Source organism: Eleutherodactylus coqui, chromosome 6 (assembly GCF_035609145.1).
Source record: "Eleutherodactylus coqui strain aEleCoq1 chromosome 6, aEleCoq1.hap1, whole genome shotgun sequence".
Taxonomy (NCBI): domain Eukaryota; kingdom Metazoa; phylum Chordata; class Amphibia; order Anura; family Eleutherodactylidae; genus Eleutherodactylus; species Eleutherodactylus coqui.
The window spans coordinates 74,016,480-74,033,790 of record NC_089842.1 but is presented as its reverse complement, the minus strand read 5'-3'; the positions used below and the strand labels follow the sequence as shown (position 1 = coordinate 74,033,790).

At 42.5% G+C, this 17,311-nt stretch overlaps 1 protein-coding gene across 4 annotated transcripts in view; it reads left to right on the top strand.

The window, feature by feature from the left end:
* Positions 1 to 17,311, top strand: part of CADM1 (cell adhesion molecule 1) — a 330,056-nt gene that overhangs the window by 202,884 nt on the left and 109,861 nt on the right. For all 4 annotated transcript variants that reach the window (XM_066606988.1, XM_066606989.1, XM_066606987.1 and 1 more), the window contains 3 exons: positions 5,717 to 5,863; positions 13,110 to 13,262; positions 15,354 to 15,491. In XM_066606988.1, coding sequence (XP_066463085.1) covers positions 5,717 to 5,863; positions 13,110 to 13,262; positions 15,354 to 15,491 — 438 coding nt within the window. The remainder of the gene's footprint in view (positions 1 to 5,716; positions 5,864 to 13,109; positions 13,263 to 15,353; positions 15,492 to 17,311) is intronic.

Here is a 17,311-nt window from a genome sequence, read left to right as displayed (position 1 = left end):
TTGGTGCTGTTCCTCTGTTGTTCCTCCTGGAAATGTTTGCATATACTGACAGCTTGGTTTTACCACATTGGGTTCATGTCCCTATGCAGTCTGATACTGGCAGCGTTGCCAGGGTGTGTAGGGACAGCCCTCCAACAGGTGACTCCTAGTTATCAATGTATTCATTGCTTTCCAGGAGGAATAACAGAGGGAACAGCAGTGTTATAAGGAAAGATGCTCCAGAATTGTTGTTTCTTGGGGAATACAATTATTTAGTAAAATGAGCAGGTCCTTTTTAAAACGGTAGTAGGAAAATGTCTAATAATATATGTGATTGCATCAGCAGACTTTTTTTCTAGTAAAGGTCTGATTTATTTCCCTGCGGCACTGACTACATCGGCCATGTACATGTTTGCACGGAATGCTCCTTTTGGATCCTAGATGAATAGCGCAGTTAATGGGGTCCGTCCAGTATCGGCTGGTTCCAGCACTTCAGTTTTTGGATGAAGGCGAACGACAGAACAACCTAGTGCTGGTGTGAACCTAGCCTTATAGGTGATTGCAGCTTGAAGCCCCCAATACAAAATGAGTAACAGACCCCATTTACCATTTCTAATACCGGCGTCGTCCTTCGTGGTGCTACCACTGCACACACACCCCCACTCCCCCAAAGGGGTCTGCTTTTTTTTTAATCTTCCAGAAACAGTGCCATTCTTGTCCATGGGTTGTGTTTGGTTCTGTAGCTTGTGAATGAGAACTGCAGTACTAAGTACTCTCTATGCACAAGAGTGGCGCTGTTTCTTGAGGAAAAGCTGGTCATTTCCTCTAATCCTGGCATCTCCTTTAAAGGGATTCTGCCAGCAGGTTCATTCTACCCCAAAACATGAGCAGCACGATGCCTGTTGCATCCGATGGTGCGGATTTAGACTCAAAATCATCTGTGCATCACCTGACCAGCGGCGCTCACTACAGGCCACCGGATGTCTTCGGAACTGAGGAGGAGCACCATATCATCTGATATCCGTTGCGGGTACGCAGCTGATTTCGAGTCAGAATCGGCGGTGATGGTGCAAAGTTTGACTCTGTTTGAGATGCGGAAATAATGCGGAATTTGAAGCTGTAGAAATTCCTCATTATTTCCATCCTGTGGGAAACTACCTGAAAAAGGACCTGCCAGCCCCCCTGAAAGGTTGATTTTACTAGATCCTGGTACTCTGCATGAAATAACAGTTCATCTCTTCTTAGAACTCTGCATTGTGCCGTTCCTCTGTTACTCCTACTGCAAATCTATGAATAATTCGACAGCTTGGAGGTGTTGTCCTACACAGTCTGCCACTGTCCAATCACTGCTGGCAATGTCACACTCTATAGGGATACACCCCAGTGACAACGTGTTATGGTAACACCCAGTTGTTAGTTTAGTCATACATTTCCAGGAGGAATAACGGAGGGACAGCACATTACAAAGTTCTAAAAAATGCTACAAAGTTATTTCATGGTGAAAACAAGTATTAATTAAAGGAGACTTGTCAGGAGAGGCCTGCTGCAACTAAGCTGTTATCTACTAACACAAAGGAGTAGAATAAATCTATACCTAAAGGCACCTATGTAAAGAACAGTTTCCAGATCTGGTGTGTATGTATGTATATATATATGTATGTGTGTATATATATATATATATGTGTGTATATATATATATATATGTGTATATATATATATATATATGTGTATATATATATATATATATGTGTATATATATATATATATATATATATATATATGTGTATATATATATATATATATATATATATATATATGTGTATATATATATATATATATGTGTATATATATATATATATATATATATATATATATATATATATATATATATATATATACGCACACACACACACACACAGAACTCCGTTTACGGCAGTTACATCCCCATGTATAAAGTAGATTGATGCCTCACTGCTTACACTAAGCATCTTCTATGGAGGGACATAAATCTGCATTAGACAGGACCATCTATATTGCTGCTCTGCATACAGTCGCTTCTATTTGTTTTTTACATAGAAGTGAATTAATCTTTCTGCTGCTGCATTGTTACTTGCACGTCACATGAATGATGGTGTCATGGAGGCTGGAGATTCACTATGGATCCTTCTGCACATATTGTGCAGAAAATACAGGAGCTGGGTGTGCTGGAGGAAAACCTTAAAGGGAACTTGTCACTTTGTACATGAAGTCCTATCAGTCCAGCATGTTATAGAGCAGGAGGAGCTGAGCAGATTGATGTATAGGTTTATGGGGGAAGCTTCAGTAGAACTTGTATTCTATTCATATCTCTGCTGTAATGTGCTTTGTAGTCCAGTGGGCGGTCCTATCAGTGATTGACAGTCTCCCCTATGTAAGTGTACATAGAGAGAAGGCTGTCAATCAGTGATAGGACCGCCCATTGAACTGTTCAGCTCAGAATGAGCAGTGATGTAAATGAATAAAATACAAGTTCTACTAAATCTTTTCCCATAACATTATATATCGGTTTGTTCAGCTCCTCCTGCTCTATAACATCATGCCTGCAGATCAAGCACCGTGTTCAATGTGACAGGTTCCATTTAAAGTGGTATTCTGGAGAGTTGAAATTGATTCATAACTGCTATGTCCTTCCAGGTTGCTGCTGAACAGGACCTTATAGTGGTTTGAAGCAATTTAAAATTTAGGGAATACCCCTTTAAGACTTACGCCAATAGAAGATACAATTTGCATTAATCTGAGCAAGACTGTGTTGGGTTGCTGCCGTCCATTACGGCTTTTGTCAACGACCTCATTGGTTCTCACACATTCTTCCACTGAAGTGGAGTATTGTCATAAAGACTTTCTTCAGTTCATTCCTAAGGTCATTTGTTAAAGGGCACCCGTCATCACTATTGTGTGCAGAGAACCAGCTATACTGGTAAAACAGTGAAGTATTGTACTTTACAAAGCATATCTTGGCAACATTTTGATCAATTCATAGCTTGAAAGATGGTATACACATTTCAATGCCGCTTGTAAATTCACTGCTAGCAGTCTAGTGGGCTGGCCAGACCCTCTGTGTTGGCTTGTCCAGACCGCTTCTCCTAGCCGGACTAGGTCTCCTCCCCTCTGATAGATAATGTAGGAGACTGTGCATGCTCCGTCATCTCCTGGGCCAGCACATGCGCAGTTTATTTAGCCCTTTTGTGCCAGATTTACTAGATTGAACTACGCATGCGCTGATAATCCCCGCCTCCTGATCTGTGATCGGCGGCACTAATGTCTCCTATCTCATCACATCACAGGGCCCGAGAGGGGAAGTAGTCCAGCCAATGAGAGACGCCCCAGCTTGCCCACCGATCCATTTGCCATAAATTTACATATGGCATGGGTAAAGTTTATACCATCTTTTTCAGGGTAGGAGTTGGTCAATATGTTTACCGCACCTCACTCGACGACTGTGTGTGGCTTAGTGGGATGGGCATGAGTTAAAGGGAAGGGGTGTGGCTAAAATACAAAAATATGCAAACTTAGCTAACCAGTAGGTGGTAAAAAGTTAGATAAAAGATGCTCCAAACTTTTCATCTAGCATGAGTCACTGTGATACATTTGCTCACCTTAGGCTGTTTATTCCAGGTTTATACTGTCTAATTATAAGAACGTGTGCTAAATGTTCCCTATTGATGTTTTTTCTCGATTTCAGTATAAGTGTTTCATATGTATACATTTTCTTCAGAAAATGCATGAATGTTCCTAAAGACGGCGGTATAGTATAGGCAGGAGTCAATGTGGATTCCCAGGGCACGTCATTCGCCAGCTATTGTTTGCATCCTCCGTTGTTCCAGTGGATGAGAGGTGAAAACTCTTTACAATCAGCGTCTTTAACCAGGAACATGCAGTCTTCAGCTGCTCCTGCCACACCAGAACAGGTGGCCAGGACAGGGGGGAGCGCCGCTTCTCTCCCCCCCCCTCACGAATCAGGCTACTAAATGTACTTGGAATGGTTCCCAGTAGTGTGTGTCAAGTTTTCAGGGAGCCTGTTTGTGAGACACCCACTGAACAGACCTTCTTCTTAAATAATTAAAGTTTTAAAAAGGAAAGGGAAAAAAAAAATAACGTGTTTAAGCACGTCCAATCTGTTCAACATGTGTTCAGACTCAGGTTGGGATAAGATGTGCTTTCCTCAGTAGGGCTACCAGATATTGCTGTAATGTCTCAGGTATGGAACCTGTACGGAGATGCAGGAAATCCCTCTCTAGCATACATTTGTAGGCACGCTGGGTGCCACCATAAAGTACCTCCGTATGGCACCATGCTATGGAGATCTTCTGCCCTACCGACCGTCCAGGGAGACTTCTTCTGTAATCGGGCATCCAACAGAGGAGGCATGTGGAGGCACAGTATAGCACCCTAGACTTCTGTAGGTGACATATTACTACTTACAACCTATGTGCCCTTAACCCCTTAAGGATGCGGCCTGGTTTGGTACTTAAAAACATAATAATTTTGGAGGCTTTTCATCTACACTTTTCAAAAGCCCTAACGTCTTTATTTTTCCATCGATATAGCAGTATGAGGTTCTGTTCAATGCATGGCACGCTGTAGTTTTGATTGGTACTATTTTGGGGTACATTTAACTCTCTTGATGACTTTTCTTGGGAGGCAAAATGAACAAAAAAAAAAAAAAAGCATTTTAGCTCTTTTTTTTGCTTTTTTTTAATAGCATTTTCCATGCAGGATAAAAATTATTTTCATTTTATTGTACAGGTCATTATGGATTTGGCAATACCAAACTTGTTTATTATTTTATTTTTTTTACAAAAAAGGGCTTTTTAAATTTCTATTCCCATGATTTTTTTTTTACTATTTCTATTCATTTTTTTAAAACTTTTTTAAAAAAATTTCTCTGTAGAGGATTTGTGATCAAATACTTGCTTAGATAATACACTGCAGGACTGCTGTACTGCAATGTATTATTGCTATTCATTTACATTGAAAGCTGTGGCATACGTGGAGACCACTGTTAAGCCTCCGATTGCTATGGGAACTCATCAGCCCTCGGCAATTCCATGGTGGAGAACTGATGATGTCCCAGAGGGAGCTTCCTTCTGTTAACTCTAAAAATGCCACAGTTAAAGCGACAATATTGATCGTGGCATGTAAGGGTTTAACAGCGGGGATCGGCGTTCTCTCTGATCTCCGCCGTTACAGCGAGCTTCCAGCCGTGAATCATGTATGGTTCCGATGCCCGTTTACACAGGCCGATCTGTCGTTCGGTTTTCTGCATGCAGAAGCTGAAAAACAAACGAGAAGCGAAAATTCCCGTCCATTCAGTCGGGTATGCATTTACACCGACCGATAAAGCTCAGCTTGTGTTTCTAAAATTGCTTTTGAAAAATGGAGGTTGAACTGTGGGCCACAAAAACAGCCTTACCACTAGAAGTTTTTGAGAAATGAGGCCCAATAAATCCAACAGGTGATCACCGTTGGTGTGGAGAGTTGGACCTTCACCGATCTGATATTGATGAACTATCCTAATTCCTGGAAAACCAATCTGAGCGAGTTGATTTCGATATCCCATAGTGATGATATCCGTAGTACAGAAGAGGTTGTCCATGTCTACTCTTTTCTCAGTCGTTTATTGTAACAGCCCAATCTTTACATTTGCTCATCCCCTTTGTGTTCCTTGTCTTCATAAATGTATGTTTTTTCTTTGCAGGAGAGCGTCAGAACCTTGAGACCGAGAATGTGACAGTAGTGGAAGGAGAAGTTGCAACCATTAGTTGTCGAGTCAAAAACAACGATGATTCCGTAATCCAACTGCTGAACCCCAACCGGCAAACCATCTACTTCCGAGATTTCAGACGTAAGTGACTACACATTGTGTCTGACTGGGGTTCTTAGGCCCACTAGAGGAATGATACTAACGATTAACCCTCCATCTATACAGAACACTTCTAATTGCATCGTAATCTTTGTTGTCATCATTTCACACACCGGCCGTACGATCAATAAGGTCAAGCAGGTTATCTGTGAATTCGCCCCTAAAGAAATACATCCTGGTGACAAATGATTAAAGGGGTGTTCCAAAAATGTACTTCCATCACCCCTCACCAAGATGGATGATAAGCCTTGATTGGTGGCGGTCTTATAACTGAGATCTTGAGAACAGAGGCTATTTTTCCCCCTTTCCTCCGTTGCATCGGTGATTGCTTGCTGATATACATGAACCTGGGTCATACAGCTGCTCCACATATGGCAAATATCTAGATTTACGGTTGAGGTCTAAGAAAACAAGCATTCCCATCCCACTGCCGTGTACATTAGGAAATGTGCTTTGGTAATGTAGCAATATCCATAAAAGAACCTTTATTCTCTGAAAACCATTGTGCCATGTACAGATTGCTAAAGAAAGTTCCATTACTGAATTTTTTTATATGTCCTATTTACCTTGCTTTGCCCCCAAAATGTTCTCAGTGCGCCAATTATTTTGATCGAAGTCTTCTGGTTTTGGGCCGTTTCATTCAGGTCTGAATAATAAATCCCGTAACATATGCTCCAACAGCCAGCTCCGGTCACGCTCAGCTCTATCGGTCAAGCTCTTCATTGCCCACCCTTAGTCACGTACGTACCCCACTGGATCTAAATCTTCTGATTGCATAGGCCATGCAAGAATTCTGAGCCATACACAGCTATGTATAGTGCAAGACTGTGCCCATGTACATGACATCTATATGGTGGCACATTATTGGGAAGACAGCCATCATGGGAGAGTTTGGCCCAAGATCAGACGAGGAAACCTCGAACCTCCCACAGATTCGCCAACTCTGTCATGGCCCTAATCAGCAGTAACTATATGTTACAGAGTTGCAGCTTATGGGAGTGTGGATTCACTAACGAGGTAGTCCAAGGAGGTGGAATCCTTACCCAAACCTGTGGCGCTGGAACAATCATTTCCTGTCCCAGTTCCAACACCGGGTCATGTGGTATGGAGCTTCTCTGTACCTATCACATCATCATAAGGGGTTGACTGTTTGGCTCATTTTAATAACTAAACCCTCCCCCTTCTCTGTTACGCCCAATGCAGAGACGGGGAAGGGGGCTGACTGAGTTATTATAATGAGGTGAACAGCTAAATGCAAAGTCCCATAACTGTTTTAGTGTTCATTGGAGCTTTGTGAGGGCTCGTTTTCGTGTGATATGCTGTAGTTTTTACTGGTACCATATTGGGGTACATACGGCTTTTGTGATCATTTTTATTGCGCTCTTTTGGGAGGTGAAAGCATTTTGGCTCCATTTTTTTGGACAGTTCTTGCCATGCAGGATAAAAAATGTGTTCAATTTATTGTACAGGTCATCATGATAGCAAATATGTTTTTTCTATTTTCAATTTTTTTTATTTGTGCTACTTAAAAAGAACCTAAACAGCACATCTTCAAACCCCAATCTGCTTTGAAATTTTGCCTGGGAGAGACATTGCTGATGCAGTATAACTACCTTATGTCTTATTGCTGTGCCCAGTCTTGTCTTGGTGTATGACCTGTGACAGAAAACTGTCTTCCACAACCTCACCTTTGTGGCAGAGTTTGGCTGTTCCTCACCCAGTTTTAGCCTCCTACATGGCTGTTTCTGTTTCAGTTAATGATCATTATCACCTATTTGGTGTAATTGGTTAATCATACACCTGACTATAATCCTACAAAATCCTTTACTTGGTGTAAGTGTACCTAGAAGAATTGATGCTGTTTTTGAAGTCAAAGGGTGGCCTCACCAAATATGGATTTAATTTAGATTTCTCTTTTGTTCATTCACTTTGCCTTTTGTTAATTGCCAAAAATAAACTATTAACCTTTCTATTTTTAAAAAATATTCTTACTATAAAACATTTTTGTTCTTATTCAGATGTGCGTATATCGTCCGGGTTTTCACGCCTGGCCGATATGAGCTGTTCCTCTCTGCAGGGTGAGGAGGCGGGCCAGGATCAGTGCTATAAGCTACCGCCCCCTCTCCACCCCTCGCCAATGGTTTCAATGGGAGGGGCGGGATAGGGTGAGCTAAGTTCTGCCCCCTCCCATTGCAAATAGTGGTGAGGGGCGGAGAGGGGTGGGAGCTCAGTGCCCTGCTCCTTACCCATCCCGCCTTCTCACCCTGCAGAGAGGAACAGCGTATATCGGCCGGGCGTGAAAACCCGGCCGATATATACGCACGTCGGAATAAGCCCCTATATATATATTATTTTATTTTTTTAGCTAAAGGGGTATTCATGCAAAAACGCCTCCCATCACTCCTCTAAAACTCTGATCCTCCAGTGCTTGTTTCCTACGCGTCGGAGGATCGGCAATGGCTTATCATTGATTTCAATGGGAAACCTCAATTCACACTTTTATGCACATCCCATGACGTGCAATGTTTTTGTCTGCCCCATTGAAAACAATGGATGATGCGTTCTGGGGAACACGAAAAAAAAAAGACATGCAGCAATATTTTTACAACGCAGCATCGCTGCAGGGGAAAACATCGCTCCTGTGTATGACTGCATTCAAAAGAATGGAGTTCATATTCGCACGAGCTTTGTACATCTTACAACACACAAAACTCGTGTGACATTCATGCTGGTGTGAATGTAGCCCCAATGTCCACACAACAACCGTCCTTGTAGTTTCTACTGGATGCCAGGTCAGTGCAGAAGAAGAATGTAAGTCTCTGCTGGAAAAGGCTAAAACATGAGATGGGTGGATTGCAGCAGATGGAAAAGTGTAGTTTCCCCTTAGCTGAATAGCAAGTCCCTAATATAATTAGCTATATTGGCTCCGCATTGTCTCAGACTAAAGACTTTCATAAAAACCTTGTAGTCTGCTGATGGTCTGGTGGCGAGCGGATTTGTTACAGTATTTAAAACTTGGCTCGTTTGCTTCCCGGGGTAATGGTTGGAGGGTTTTTAGACATTTGTCTGTCTCTTTAAAGACTAGAATTTCTGTACTAGAATTTCAAGTTATCCCCTATCCACAGAATAGGGAATACCTTTCTGATCGGTGGGGAATTACAGCTAAGAACCGTCACCGATCCTGAGAATAGTGGTCCTATGTCCCTCAGCCTCTTCACTGCAACTCCACAGCGAAGACCCAATGAAGTGCTGGACACACAAGCGCACCAACGCTCCATTCTCTTTCAGTGAGACTGCTGAAATACCCGAGTGTTGCCCGCATAGGTATTTCCATCAGCCTATTGAAATGTATGGATTGCCGACGGGTCATATGCGGGTTGCTTCTCAAGAGGAGAGTGGGACATGGGAGGCCCGTTGTGGAGGGGACTCAGTGGTGAGACCTCCCAATGATCAACAAGCTATCCCCTTTATTGATAACCTTAAATTCTGCTGTAACCCCTTTATACTATACAACTACAATAGGTATTATACACTCAATGTATTATACCTATATTACAGATAACCATCTAGTAGTGCATTGGACCTCTTTTGGCATCAATTCATCTTGGCATCCATTCACAGGTATCAGAGGACTCATAGTTTGTAAAGCATTCTCCGCACCATCAATCCACCTCCACCTGACAGGAGGGGTTCATCGATTCATGCTGCTTGTGTCAAATTCTGACCAGACCTCTGGATTCCATAGACCAGGCAATGTTTTTCCATTGCTCAGTAATCCAATTGTTGCTGTCTTTTGCACACTGGAGTCTCATTTCTCTGTTTCTCTTAGAAAGCCATGGCACTCAAACTAGTTATAGCAGTTCCATGATAAGGAATGATATGTTTTGCATTTGAACACATGAGTTGGAGCACCAACGTTGTATTATACTGCAATCTCCTTGATTGTGCACCGCCTGCTCTTCAGAATAATTCTTGACATCCTCCTCTGACCCCTTTCATCAACAAGTTATTTTCGTGCACAGGGTTCACTTTCACTGGATGTTTTTGTCTCGATCACACCATCCTTGGTATACTCTCCACAGCGTGAGACAAGGAAACCCAACTAGGTTAGCTGTGGAATGCTGGCCTCGGCTAGTCCAGCACCGATGACAGGGCCTCCTTGGAATTAACTCAGAACGCACATCTAATTGGATTTACACTGAAACTGATCCATGGAAAACTTGCTTATTTGATCTTATGCTGCCCTCCGAGGTCACCTGTCTAGTTTTCATACAGGGAAGCTCCAAATATCACAAAGTGGTCATATATGTGTGCCCACTGCATTATATCCCCGGTCACTCCTGTAACTCAGAATAGAGTTTTCAGTAACTTACTATGGATTTCACCATGTTTGCCAGTTTTGACATCGTTGGGTCTTCTGCCATGTGGACTTTTGGCCTCTGCAGAGTTTTTAGTTTTCCTCTGTTAGTAGACTATTTGTGAACTCTTTGCTCTGATTATTATCTTGACTTTAATAACTAATACTATTTTAGCTGGCACATGTCTAATAATTTACAGGGAATCTGTCACAGGGTTTATGCTGCCCCGTGTGAGGAATATAAAAAGTAGTAACAGAGAAATGGATTACAACAGTGTGTTATTTGTCAGTATACTCTATGAGGTCACTCTTTATCAGGTGCAGCGTGAACCAAGAATCCTCTCGGTTATATGCACATGCTCTAGAAACCTGCATATTCATAAACGGTGGGATTGCCCTGCCCACTTGCTGCTGATTGACAGGTTTCTCCCTATGCATAGTGACAGGGATAAAGCTGTCAATCAGCAGCAGTGGAAGCTCACTGCTCATTAAGAAGGGTTTTCTCTTAACAAGAATATCATCTGATATTTCACCATATTGAAAAATTAATAAACTGTAGACAAAGGTAGCGGTGCAAACGATAGAGAAATAAGAGATGATGCAAAAATACACAATACAGACCTAACAGGGAAACACAATGCACAAGTGTTCCCGGCATGTAGAAGGCCAGTTGTAAAAAAACACGTTGGGGCTGCTTCCTACATGAGAGATTACCTGTCGTCAGAAGAGGAACAGCCGCTGTTACATTTTATGTTGCGTGAAACATTTTGTTACTTTCTTTAGCCTTCAAGCATAGTTGATTGCTGGAAGTGTTACTTAGCAGCAGACAATATAGCTCATTACCCAGCATCCCCACCTCTCTCGACTATGACTAATAAGTGATTAAATGTGATCATACTGCTCTTCCTGACCTCACTTTATCATTGTCAGTCCGAGTCTTTAACATTCTGTTGATCGTTCTCGGCCATAGACGTTTGCTACCACATTGCTTATGTTCATTCCTTCAGCACCTTGGACCACCTCTTGTGTTATTACCCCTCATCAATCAGGTATACGGCTGTGATCCTGGGTGGTTTCACTGCTAAAGGAAACATTGTGGGCTTTTGGCCAGCACCTTATATACAGATGTGCGCCCCTATTACTTTTTCAGAAATTTTGTTAAGGGTTACAAAGTCAATGTATGATCACAACATGCTAGCAAAACCCTTAAGAGGCTGCAGTTCACATCACAACCACTGAGTGGCCACATCTAGACACATGCAGGACACACATCTAGACAGAGTATCACAAAATCAAGTGGTTTTTTTCAAAGCTGGTCATTTCAGGATATGTTGAGTCAAAAACAAAGTTAATGAGGGACACATCTGTAGTTTGTACCTTGCCTTCCTTTGGGTAAGGGATAAATATAGAATCTGCTGTCTTCAGAGGTTATGCAAAGGGAGTCATTGGCAATAGACAGTATACTAATGTACAAGGTGACTATACAGGAGGCATAAAATGTGCCTTGAAGGCATTCATTTAGCATGTTTTTCTAACCCATTGTAGGGAAGCTGTGTCCTATTGAACCCTTCCAGTATGTGTTGGGGCTATTGGCATAATGTTCTTCAACTTTTTGACTTTGTTTGGTGAACCACCTTGTATGGAGCCCTGGTTGGACCTGTGGCCGAAAGCAGAGCACAAGATGCTTCAATTAGCTTCTAAAAGGATGGCTAGTTGGTCATTGGGTCTGGTTAGCATCTGACAAGACCCTTTGCCTTTTTAGAGACTGCTTGTGATAGACCTCATCCTTGGACACTTTTTGTGTGGCTGTAACTCAGCAAAAAGGATACATGTAGAAGAAGCTACACATAAGCTACATACCTCCTCGCATTTATCCAGCCCTGGCAAACCTATGTTCAACCTTCTAAATGTCACAGGCAGAGTGAGAGGTAGACATTCAAACAGCCAGGTTCTCTGAATGGCAGTGCATAGTGGCGATTGTAGGTAGTATCTATAAAATGGAACAAAAGCGTGCCTACTTACCATGTATAACCATTCCAGCATCTGTGCAGACTCTCCCCTTATGCCCAGCTCTGATTCCAACACTAGAGTGCCCTCTGGTGGCCGGTTTATGGTACTACAAGTTGAAGCCCCTCTAGTGGCCAGCTCTCTATTGGCTGGCATGTGGTACTACCGTGAAACTATAACTGGGGAAAATTGGATTCTACCTCACTGCCTTTTTCTGGATCAACATTGAATGGTAATAGGCTGAACTGGATGGACACATGTTTTTTTTCAGCCTTACATACTATGTTAGTATGTTACCTGACCATTTACTTGCAACTTTGTCTTTGAACCTTCACCTTTCACCCTAACCCGTGCTTCTTTGCCATCTTTGAACCTGAATTCATGACCATGACCTAGACTTTGACTGACTATGGTCTTGAATCGAAATTTGGCATAATGTCTTCTGTTAATCTCCAGTTGGCCACGTCAAGACAGCAGTTGTAGGGGGTATCTGTGCGGTGGTCTATGGTGAAAGTGGTTGGCCCATTAGACTCGGCACCTTTGCTCTGGCAACAAGAAATCCAATACATCCTGCCAGGTTGGAGACATTGAACTAGAGATTAGCCAATTGCGCTCTGACAAGTAATGTACTAAGAACTCTACATACTAAATACGTTCCAGTAAGTCGATTCCCAATACGTCTTGACACTATTGATTTTTTTAAATAGTTTCTTCTTAACTAGTCCATTTGCTGACTTAATGTTCTTTAGTGTTTGCCTTTTGATACTTTGTATAATGTGTTTTCCTGCCAGGATGGATATCGATAACCTGTGTTTGTATCGTATTCTAATATGTACAATTATTTTCCCTTTAACTTTTTTGTAGCCTTGAAGGACTCGCGATTCCAGCTGGTGAACTTCTCCAGTAGCGAATTGAGGGTGTCTCTGACAAATGTGTCCATCCACGATGAGGGGAGATACTTCTGCCAGCTCTACACAGACCCTCCGCAGGAAGCCTATACAACAATCACTGTGCTTAGTAAGGAGGAGCCGCTTTCTGCCTGTTTATGTCCTTTTATTTCTGCCTGTTTTTATCTACCCAGGCACAATTATTCTGCATATCTCACATGTCTGTCCTCGTAATCCCCGATTCATTTCTTCTTTTGAATGCTACTGTTTCCTTGATACTAGACTTGTAGCTTTTCATTTACGCAATTGTACGGTCTGAAAACAAGTAATGTTGCTACATTCTGGTGACCTTCATTGTCATCTAATGTTTCATCTACATCTGTTGTCTGCTGAGCAATCTGTCCTGACTTCCTGCTTGCTTTCTCTTTTTTCTGTTACTTAGTGTTAATATTTATCTTTCGAGTTTTGATCATAATAACGCTTTTGATTTTTTTTTATGTTTATAAATTCGCCACATATTTAAAGGGATATTCCAGCCATCCAAAGTGGAAGTTATAATGTGTCCTAAGGCGACAACACGTCATCTTGCAATTTAATGTTTTACCTTGATATGGCTTTACCTGTGTCCCTCTCCCCCCTGCTTGGTCCTCCATTGGTATCCAATGGTTACGTCCTGCAGCTCCGCTGTCTTACTGGTCAGGCATGCTCAGTGTCTTCACATTCTGGAACGATGGCACAATTTGTAACAGTTGTGAATGTGCATTAGTCAGTAACTGGCAACGGGGCATTGTGGGAGATGTAGTTTTTGCATCGTCCAGTGGCCTTTTTAAATAGCAATGTGGAAGCTGGCTGGAAAGCAGTGGTGGTACAGATCAGTGAAAAAAGGTACTACAATTGCGTTGGATCATTTAGATAAATGGGTTGAATAATGGCAATTAGTAGAAAAGTAAGAGGGTTCAATCCACATGTGGTTCAGGTAGCCAGCTCAAGGTTGACTCAGCCTTTCATCTTTCCGAGGTCGGTAAAATGAGTACCCAGCTTGCTGGGGGGTAAAGATGACTGGGGAAGGCAATGGCAAACCACCCCGCAAAACCAGCTTGCCAAGAAAACGTCACGATGTCACGTCACCCTTGCAGTCGGTCACGACTCGGTGCTTGCATCAGGGGGCTTTACCTTAAGAGAAATTTAGAATATTTTGTCCAATCTCTGGAATACCCCTTTAAGAACAACTTGCTTGATGACTGAGCAGGATATGGGTCAGAAATGAAACCTCTTTGTAGTTGGTCTTTGCAAGGTCGCATTTTTACTTCATCCGATTTATTTCTAGCTGACTAACCAGTTAACTGAAGCCTACAATCCACTTGAGATAACTGTTGGCGAAGGTGCAAGTTTATTCTAATAGGGAGACAGGAATATGCTGCTACCAGGCCTTCTAGCAGTAATAACGGATTGACTTGTCAAAACCCTATATGCCCTGTCCCTAATTTCTCCCATATGTGCCATCAGAGGAAAGTCAAGAGAACCCACAGACATGAGATCGCCAGTTGAACCCACCAACTGCTGAAGTTGGTGGGTTTGACGTTTATTTGAAGTACACTATCCTACCCAAAGTAATTGGACATCTGAGCAAGAATCTAAAGTGGTATTTGTTTACATAGGTTAATCTTTAGTGGGATAACCTTTGCCAATAGTGACATCAACTGACAAATTTCAGCTAATATTTCCCTCCATTCATCCAGCAAATGTCTGCCAAGTTCTCTTTATTAAAAAAAGGGCGCTGTTGGAATTCCCTGACCGGACATGTGAATAAGACATGATCCATTCTACTGATGGGGGTGTCCAAATACTTTTGATAGTATAGTGTATATGGCCAGCTTATCCATTAGTCCAGCGTTATGCACCTCCATGTGCTTTGTGTCTCTTCAGAGAATTGCAGATCAGTAAGAGACCATTGGTCTTCAGGATACAACTAGCGGACAGAGATTTCAGAGGTGGAACTAGTTCATCGGATGGAGTTTGTCAACCTATGTTTGTTAACGCTCCGCGATCTGTAATTACCAGAAGAGACACGAAGGACACGTTGGTACTTTACGTTCATGCCGTTGTCTCACTTTGGCCCACATTAGTAGTTTTTACTTTTTTTTGTACAATCGCTAGTTAAGCATGGTTTAGTTCTAGGTTCGGTTTCCCTGCTTCTCATCTATCTTTCTTGTTGTTTCAGTTCCACCAAACAACCTGGTGATTGATGTGCAGAAGGACACGTATGTAGAAGGGGAGGAAGTGGAGATGAATTGCACAGCCATGGCCAGCAAACCAGCAGCAGTAATACGCTGGTACAAGGGAAATCAAGAGCTGGAAGGTGAGATGACATAGAGTGTTAGTGGAAGCAAGGGCACTTTAACCCTTTCCAATCCAATTTGTATCCTGGTTTTCCTAGGGGGCTTACTCTTTTTCTGCCATTATACAAGGGCGCTATCTGCTGGCTAAAGCCAGTACTGCATGAGGTGACATGCTGGATAGGTTCCAACAGCAGAGAAGCTGGCAATATACAGTAAGAGAACCCCGATGGATGTCTTCCAACATCGAAGCTGTACAGCCTTAAATCATAATGTCTTCAGAGATCAGACAATGGATTGGAGAGGGTTAAGGGCATATTGCATATTTAAATGGGTTGCATACTTTTTAGCTCAAATTTCAGAAATGCCAAAAACTGATGTGTAATGACATAAAAAAGGCTAAAATGCTTTTGGGCTTCTCTTCGCCCCCTCGGTGCTCATGGGTAATGCATGTAAACAAACTACAGCGTTCATAGCTTGTCAATATGGCGGGAGCTGCATCTTGGGATGCATTCAGTGCATGCACATATTACATGCAGAAGAATCCTTCTTCTTGCTGTCTATATCTTGATGGACTATGTGCCCCACACATTGTTAGTTACATTACCCATAGGCACCGAAGGGGGGGGGGGGGGGTCTTCACTGGGCACTAAGGTAAGTTGGAAGAATATCAGTATTCCTTTTGTTTTTACAGATCAGCGTTTGGCATTTCTGAAATTTTAACCAGAATGCAGAACTTTTCTTTGAAGCAACTGTCTAGCTGTAGGACACAATTTTGTGATATATTACTTGCAGTTGCTCTTCTCTGACAGCCCTCCGATCCGTCGGTTCTGTGTCCGATTTTTGGCCATGTGAGATAAGCGACACAATCTTCAGACTATTTAATTCCCTGCAGTGCATTGGTAGTATTAGACTAGCCATGCATTAAACCTGCTTGATGATTAGGCAGGGCTGCGCATGTGATCCGTGCTGGCCAATAGGAGAGCAGTGCACAGTGTGGATTAGGTAGGAAGAAAATTATGGTGGCCAAATAAGAGACCCAGAACCAGTAAATTGGAGGGGTGACAGAGAAGAACAACTACAGTTAATACACTCACCTCCGGCCCCGGGACAGAATTTTGTCACAAAACGAGAAGGTCGCTTTAACTTTTAATAGCAGCACTACCCAATTGGTACTAGCGTGCTGCAAAATCCAGAAGTCGCTAAGTCACAACCTCCAATAGTCAACGTATCTGGCGGTATAGTCCTTCATCAAGCAAAGAGTGAAAACATGAGAGTCCGGCATAGAGTAATCGAAGTACAATTCCAGAGTTGGTGGTGGTTGAGTCTACCGAACAATTCTGGTCTGGTCACACCCCGCCAGTATTGTCTAGTACAGTGTTCCCCAACTCCAGTCCTCGGGGACCGCCAACAGGTCATGTTTTCAGGATTTCCTCAGTGTTGCACAGGTGATGTAATTATCATCAGTGCCTCAGATATTGCCACAGGTGTTCTTACCATAGGATATCCTGAAAACATGACCTGTTGGTGGTCCCCAAGGACTGGAGTTGGGGACCCCTGGTCTAGTAGACTCAGCCTCCAGTATTGCTTGGATATACAGTGAACATCTGATACATCTGTATTAAAAGCATTCACAAACTTTTGCAAATTCAAGAAATGTGTGCCATTCTGTCTTTCGACTTTTAGTTACTTTTGGAGGTCATGACAGTGCGTTCTTGGGACTTTGCACCACACTAGTACCAAGTGAGGTAGTGCTGCTGATCTGGGCTTTAACTGTCTCCATTCATACCATTTTTTGAATGCCCATGCTTACAGCCTTCTGGGAGTTGTAGTTTCATTATAG